At 52.7% G+C, this 8,011-nt stretch overlaps 1 protein-coding gene across 2 annotated transcripts; it reads right to left on the bottom strand.

Annotated features, from left to right (window-relative positions):
* Positions 1-354: 354 nt before the first annotated feature.
* LOC128109504 (left-right determination factor 2-like) lies at positions 355-2,928 on the bottom strand. Of its 2 annotated transcripts, XM_052736672.1 has the most exons (5): positions 2,679-2,928; positions 1,871-1,913; positions 1,667-1,768; positions 1,200-1,445; positions 355-782 (listed from the first exon to the last, which is right to left on the bottom strand). In XM_052736672.1, exons 1-5 carry the CDS (start codon positions 2,926-2,928, stop codon positions 419-421), a joined length of 1,005 nt encoding a protein of 334 aa, XP_052592632.1. In that variant the 3' UTR covers positions 355-418. The 2 variants fall into 2 exon arrangements, with proteins under 2 accessions (XP_052592632.1, XP_052592631.1); XM_052736671.1 differs by having other exon boundaries at positions 1,667-1,913.
* Positions 2,929-8,011: the final 5,083 nt, after the last annotated feature.

Here is an 8,011-nt window from a genome sequence, read left to right as displayed (position 1 = left end):
AAAGAAATAAGAACAAGTCTAGAGTGTGCTAGTGTTGAGGCTCTTTTCCAGAGTTCTCCTGTCTAGGGCTCGCTGGGATCTCTGTTTGCTTTGTTTTGTTGAATGAATTCAAACACCACCATGTGACAGAGTAAATGAGCCGATTCCTCTGTTCTCACCATTGGGTTTTGTTGCACAATTAGCTGAGAATTGGCCCGAAAACAGATTCAGCTGGCAATGTCCACTGCTTAGCCATGTCCTCTACCAAGTGCACCAGGGTGTCCAGGTGGAGTGACATTATTATTTACTCACATAAGTGCTTAGACTGGGTGGTGGACAAGGAAGCCAAGACACGGAGGACTGTAGGGCAAAGGTGAAAGGCGGACACTGAGTCAGGACAAGTCAACTTACTAAGTGTAAAACTGTGGCTACATGGGGACTACAGATCTATCCCCCTGGGTATGAGCGCCCCATCCGAGGCACAGCTACACTTCTGCACCCTCATGTTGGGCAGGCTGACCACCTGAGGTCTGGTCCTGCCTCCCACCTTCATGCTGACAATCACGGGCAGGGAAGTCATCTCTGAGGCAATGCACTGCCGTGGCCCCAGAAATGGCCACTTGATGGTCAGGGACTCCGGTGGCTGCAGGCAGCTGCCCACACATTCATAAATCAGGAACCCAGGGGGTTCCAGGATCCAGTTCTCCGCCCACTTCATTCCCTGCAGGTCAAGATACATCTCTTGGCGACAGCATCGGGTGCCTTTGGTCATTCGGGCCTCAGGGTTACAATTGCCTTGAGCTCTGTGGAGAGGAGAGATCAAAAGTCACCTGACAGACAGAGCCAAGGTCAGGAGCCTCAGAGAAGGAGAATAACCATCCATGTCTTAAAGGCATTCAAAGAGAACTCCTGACCGTTAAAGAGCGAATAAACATGTCTAGAACATAAAGTCAGCTACCGCCTGCTAAGGGCTGCTCTGTGTATCAGCTCTGGCTGTCCTGGAACTCGCTCTGTGGACCAGTGGAAATAGGTTGTTACAATAATGTGTGTAATTCAGTATTTGACTAATACCATTTCTAAATGCACCCCTAGAAACTACTATGGGTACGAATGGGTCATCTCCTAGGGCAGCCTACACAGCGCACCCCTAAGCCGGCCCAAGAAACGGGGGAAGGATGACCCAGCCTATTGCATCCCCAGCTATCTAACCTCCAGCCTACCCGTAGTCCTTGAGGTCCAGCGTGTGCAGCTCCAGCTGTGGCTCGCCCTGGCCCTCGCTGCCCGGCGCCCCTTGCGCAGCAAACCGGACCAACTTGTGTGCGCTCCAGGTCCCCGGGCCCAGGTGCTCCCTCTGCACCGACACCTGCAGCAGCAGTGGCTGCCTCGGCCGGCTCAGCTGCTGCCAGAAGTTCACGGCCTCGGTCACGTCGAAGGCCTTCCAGCCGCTCTCGTAGACGGACACGAGCCTGAGACACAGCTGCGCGTCAGGAGGAGTCTCCGGTCCTGTCCTGTCCCCACCCCATCATCCCATGTCTGCTGCTCCCCTCCCCCAGCAGGGCCGAGCCGAGCTCCCCAATCCGCCCCCGTCCCCCCCCCCCCCCCGCCGCCCCTGAGACACACACACACACACACACACACACACACACACACACACACACACACACACACACACAGCTACAACCAATACCTAGAGTCGATGAGGGCGGTGCGGTTGGAGCCGTCCTCACGAACTCTCAGCCACTCGATGGTGACCCGAGCCCGGGCACTGTGAGGGGACAGCCTTTCATGCCTCCGGAGAGCAGTTCTGGGGACTGGTTCCTGGAACAGCCGCAGCACGGCCTGCACCAGCTCGCTGTTAGGCGGCAGCCGCTGCTCCATGCCGAACACTAGCAAGTGCGTGGAGGTCTCGGACACCAGGAACCTGCCTGCCACCTCTGTGAACATGGACAGAGTCAGCGGAACTTCTACAGGAGCCCTGAGACCTCTAGGATGGCAGGGCCACCGTGCTAGGAGCTGGCTGGGACAGAGCCTTCCCCATTCTGTGCCTCTGGTACAAAGCCGCTTACTTAAAATCTCCAGCGGAAACTTGTTCTCTAAACCTTCCCGCCCAAGTGCAAGGAGCTCTGGGACCCAGAACTCAGGGAGCTTCAAAGAGAATGAGGTCCTCACAGGTGCCTGGCCTTGGCTCTGGCTGTGTCTTGAGGACTGGTCCCAGCCTTGAGGGGAGAGGCCCCTGCATCTCAGCATCTGGCTACCTCTGTTCTCAGGATGCTGGTTTGTTTTTGTTTGTTTTTAACCCAAAGCAGCTTCAACCAGTCACCCATTTCAGCATTCATAGTACAAAACACAGCTGGCCTCTGTTCCAGGCGGTCCTAAGTGGTGACTCCAGGAATGTCATACTACTGCTTCCAGAAAAATTGAGTCCTTGCTATCCCCTACCTATACCCCTAAGATTCTGCTTTTCCATGGTTTCCTTCCCTTCTCTGGGTCTGGGCCTTGCCAATTACTCCAGCCTGATCTACCTCCTCCTGCCTCTGAGAGTCCTCAGGCACAGCCAGAGCCTGGGACCTAGACCCAGTCACCTTCCAAGGCCATGTTTACATTTCATTGCTCCTCAGACTAAGGCAACCCCCACCAAGGCACACACAGAAAGGATCCGATGACATTACCAGAGACCCGGGGCAGCAAGAAGAGCTCACCTCTGAAGTTCTGGCTGAACCTCTTGCCTCGGGCGCGGTCACCATGGCTTCGCTGCAGCAGGGCCACATAGTGGGCCCTCACATGGGCAGGGATGGCCATTCCCTCCACATCCACCCTGTCCAGGATGGGAGCCTGGCTGAGCTGCAGATGCTGTAGTAGTCTGACCAGGACTTGCTCCTCGGTCACAGCCGCCCCACGGCCAGCCAGGGGGAGCACGCAGAGTACCCAGCATAGCCACAGGGACTGCATGGCGCTGCCCAGGAGGAGCTGTGGATATGTGCGTCCCTAAAGTGCTCCTGAAAAGCTCTTGGGGCCTAGATGGCCTGCTGAGGACTGATGCTGACTTTCTTTATAGCTGGCCCTGGGGTGGGGGGCAGGGAGGAAGGACAAGAAAGGTCACACCCCTGGGACCTCCTAGGAGCTCAACACCAGACAAGCCCCTGAGCCCTGAGGAGGGGCTGTCTAGAAAGGGTATGAAGAGCTGTCTGGAAGACACACAGGCCGGAGTTTCTGGCTATGGGGCCCCTGCCTCTCAACAATATTGTTCACGGCCACTGGAGTTATCTGACAGTATCACAGTCCTGGAAAAAGAAGAGTTGCATTCACCAGCTACTGAAGTCTCCTGATTTTTAATAAATGTATATGTAGTATGTCACTTATGTAGCCCTGGCTGGGCTGAAACTTTTGGAAACAAGCCTAGGTCAGGCCGGCCCCAAACTTTGTGGCAATCCTCCTGCCTTTACCTGCACCCCTTCCCTAATGCTAAGACTGCAGGGGTGCATCACCATGCCTGACCTGTTTAAGTCTCTTGAAGACTTCTCCTGGAGGTCAGTCTAGGCCTAGGTCTGTCCGTGGAGAAAGAAAGAGGGAGCAGAGTCCTGTATTCCTGCCAGATCTGGTCACTTTCACAGATATCTCCGAATCAAAGGAGCTCTACATCCTTTAGTCCCCTCATGGGTCCTGGGGGTTCTTCACAGTCCTCTAGCTACCCTTCCCCCCACGACAGAGACAGATAGGTGCTGCTAACTAGAGATTTGGTAGCAGTTTCAGGAAATGTGACTCCTGCCCCATGTCTTGCCCTCAGAGTACCACAAAATGTGCCCCTTCAGACCGCAATTCCTTCTGGGAGGGGTCCACCCACTAGGCTCATTCCATGAGTACTTTGGCTTTTGTCTTGCTCATGGTCACAGAATTAGGGATAGAAACCTTCAAAACAGAGGCTAGATCTGCCCAGAGGCATGTCCAGTCTTCAGCCACAGTCCCAGGCCCACGGCTGCCTCCACTTCTTCCGGCTGCCGGTTTAGAACAGCTTGGTAGGTGCTTGACCTTCTAGGGACTTAATTACATTCTTGGTGCTTTGTTTTTCTCATTTAAAGAAGCAGGTGACAATGACAGAATCTGTTTCATAGGTCTGGCATGGAGAATAAAATGAATGGGCACAGAGTGTGGAGCTTATGAAGTACGAGAGAAGGGTATGCTTTCATCACCATCCCCGTGAAAGGTGCATTCTCAGCACCGTGGGTTTTTGTAAGAACATCAGTAAAAACAACATGGAGCCTGGGGATATAGCTCAACAGAGCATTTACCTAATGCACATGAAGCCCTAGGCTCAGTACCCAGCACTGCATTTGGGAGATGGAGGCAAGAGGATCAGAAGCTCCAGGTATTCCTCAGCTACATAGCGAGTGTGAGGCCAGCCTGAGATACAGAAGGCCCTGTCTCAAAGTAAATACATCATATAGATACATGCATGAATACATACACACAGCAGCTGCAGACATTGCTTGAGTGCTCACGTGTACCAGGCCCTGTTCCAAGCTGGGAGCATGGATCGACACAGCCCTTAGGAGGCAGATTTTAGCGCATCTTTCAGATTCCGGCCAGATCACTACAAAGTCACCTGTCCCAGTGCTCAGTTTGTGGAGATCTTAGAACACGAATGTAGGCATCTGTCTGTCTCCCAAGGCCTCTTCTCGTTCAGAAATCTAAGTGTGTGCAAAGGGAAACCCTTCCTGTACCCTCGATTCTCACGGGAGGTGAGCAATGACCATGGAGGAGTTAAGGGCCAAAGGACCTGGTAGGCAGGGATCACCTCTCTGCCTTCCCAGTGGGGGACATTGGTATGCCCTGTGTTCTATTCCAACTATTTCTGTCTTCCGTAGACATCCCCATTAGAAGAGAGAACTCTCTCAAGCTCAAGGGCAGAACTAACTCTGATAACAGCCCAAACTGTCACCACACACACACACACACACACACACACACACACACACACACACACACACTTCTAATAGGGCCAAGGGTATAGGTCTGTCTGTAGTAAAGCATTTGCCTAGAATTCACAAGTCCTTAGGTTTGAGCTCCACTACTTTGGAAAAAAAGAAAAAAGAAGAAGAAGAAAATAAAATCTACTAATAACCATAATGGCTAATAGAGCTTATAGGTCGTGTACACAGGATACACATTTGCTTCGTTTTATTTTGAGACGGTCTCACTAAGTAGCCCAGGCTAGCCTTGAACTCAAAGTCTTCCTACCTCAACTTCCCTGGTGTTGAGATTATAGGCACACACTATCACGGCTGGCATTGTTAATTCTTTATCCTGACAATAACCTGGGGGTGGGCAGGGATGCTGTCATTATAATTTCCACTTTACAGACGACGACACTGAGGCACAAAACGGTTACACGGCTTGCCCAATGGCGGACAATGAGTGACACGGGTAGGGTTATTTCAAGGGAATGACATGGAGTTTGGGTCACATGATAGGCAGACTGAGATGAGAGGAAATATAAAAATCCTGACAGCTGACCCCAGAAAGGGAGGTCTCAGAGTCACAGAACGATGACCTCAGCTGCTCCCCTCACTTACTTCCCTCTTCTCTCCCACCTCTGTTTCCAAGGAAACCAGGTAATGCCCCAGAAGGAATTCAAATCTCATTTGGGGGCTGGGGATAGCTCAGTGGTTAAGTGCTTGCCTAGCATGTGCAAAGTCCTGGGTTCCATCCCTGACACCAGCCAAAGAAAAACCCAAAACTAATCCCATCCCAGAGTTCAGATCTCCTAATGAGGGTCCCCTGAAATATAAGATTCCCCCCCTGCATCCGGCCCAAACGAGCCTTTGGTGGTTGACAAACAAGGCTTCCTTCAAAAGGAACTCAGGCTGCCTTCCTTTGCAAGTGATTAACAGGAAAGGGACACAGGGGATGCGAACATTTGGGGCTTTAGTCGGACCAAACGGCACAGAGGTGTCACACTGATAGGCGACCAGGACCCGTGGTCCCTTAGTCCTTTGAAAGCTCTTCTGGGCTGGTGTCCCACCACCCTTGCCACCGGGTGACAGGAAACTCTGTGGCTTATCGTAGCAGGGTTGGTGTCAAAGATGTAGCACCCGAAGCCCTGCTGTGGTTCAGTGAGACCTTCTGCCCCAGAGCCAAAGGACAGGCATCTGCTGCTTCCTGACTTGCAGATGCTCCCAAGGGCTCTCTCCTGCCACCTTATACACACCTTAGGTCTGAGGACCTCTGGGGCAAGTGATAAGGGTGCCTCCTTCTATCCTTCAGCAACGGAACAACTAAGCCATGGAAACGTCCATTCCCAGAGAAGATAGAAGGGAGACCCCCTTCTCTGCTGCATTCCTGCTTCCCCAGAGGTCCTTGGGTGCTTCTGCACTGGGACAAGCTGGCAACTGGTCCCTGTGTAGGGCAGGAACTGCCCAGTCCTTGTTTCACCTCTTTAAGGGCCTGGAATAGGGATTTTCAGCTTTCTGGGCCGCTTCTCTGCTTTACAGAGGGTCTTTTTCTTGGTGTGTCTGCTGCGTGTGTGTGTTTCCTCACCCCCAGCAAACACCTTCTTCAACCTAAAAAGAAAAGGATGCTGAATATCTGGGAGCCTCTTTAGGGACTTAGGATTCCTGGGAACTGGCGCTGTAAGGTCCTGGGTAAGGTGACCCCTAGGAGTATACATACATACGTGGTCCACATTGGGAAACTGAGCCCCCTTCCCAATTTAGGGGGCCTTTCCTGAAATGGAGGAGCTGGGGATGTTCAGAACCAATGAAAGACTGGCCCAGACAAGGCCAATCTCTTCCCCCTGCTGATTTGTAGTGCCAGACATCTCAAAGCAGAAACTGACTGTCCAGACCATGCAGACAGTGCAGAGCAAACAGGTTCCAAGAGGCCCCATCTTCCCAGAGTCACACAGGATCGATACACGGTCAGATGCTCCAACTCACAGGCCACAGTTCTTCCCACACCTCAAGCTATCTCTAGCGCTGGCTTCATCGGCAGAAGCCATCCATCAGCTGCTGGCCACTTGGGAACTCAGACAACTCAGAGTCGGGTCCTGACGGGGGCAGGGCAGTGTGGGAAGCAGACAGAAAAACAGAGGGTCAATCTTCCAGACTCCCGAGGCTTCCCAAGACCCAGGCCAGGGCTCCTGGATGTGGATTCCCAGCAGCCCCTAAGAGTTCTGTTGGGGAAATAGAGTAATTGGGCAATTAGCCAACAGCTCAAAGAAGGATGTGGATGTGGATTCGGAAACTTTTACAAAGGGCAGATTGCTCGTGTGGGGGAGGGTAGCCACTTTTGTCATGTAAAGGCCAGACCTCCCCTCATATTGTGGATCTGAGTGGGACAGAGGGTCTGGGGTGGGGTCAGGTCAGGCCCAAAAAGCAGAAAGTCTGTCAAATAGCACCTTGGGTCCTGGAGAGCAGGGAACACTGCTTCATAAAGCTCTATCAATCAAACCTCTCTCCCAAAGACGTCTAAGGTGGGGACAGTCCAGACTGTTTATGAACCTCAGTTCTTTGGGATGTTGAAGATGTGCGCCCCCCGCAGCCCCGCCCTTTGGAGCAACTCAGGATGTGGATGTTCTGAGTGACGTACAAGGACTGTGTAAAAATACAAATTCTTCACAATTCTACCTGGGAGCCTGCTCCTTAGGACTGAGACACAAGTACCAATTTCTCCCGGCCCAGTTTGCTCCATCCTCTGGGCCCACAGTCCAGGCCAAACCAAGCTCCTCAGTGGGGCAACATGGAGCCTCCATGCAAGCTACCCCTGGGCTTCAGGGACGGCCCTGTGCCTTCCCTCTCCTCTGATCCAGACACCATTTCCGTAGGCTATGGTTGGGTCACCTGTCACTTTCCACCGGGCAGGTGTGTTGCAGGAAGAGTCACCTGATTCTTGTGGGCTCCTGGGCCCCAGCCTGGCCCTCTGCCTGGATTTCACTAGAGACAGGGTCCAAGAAAGGTAAAGGTTCTTCTGTTGGAGAAATAGGACAGATGGGACAGTGATATGTCAAAGCAGGCCAGCGAGGCAAATGTCTAAAGTC

Source organism: Peromyscus californicus, unplaced genomic scaffold (assembly GCF_007827085.1).
Source record: "Peromyscus californicus insignis strain IS unplaced genomic scaffold, ASM782708v3 Scaffold_14__1_contigs__length_90479793_seg_2, whole genome shotgun sequence".
NCBI lineage: Eukaryota > Metazoa > Chordata > Mammalia > Rodentia > Cricetidae > Peromyscus > Peromyscus californicus.
The sequence above is the reverse complement of the archived record's forward strand: the minus strand, read 5'-3'. Positions and strand labels throughout refer to the sequence as shown.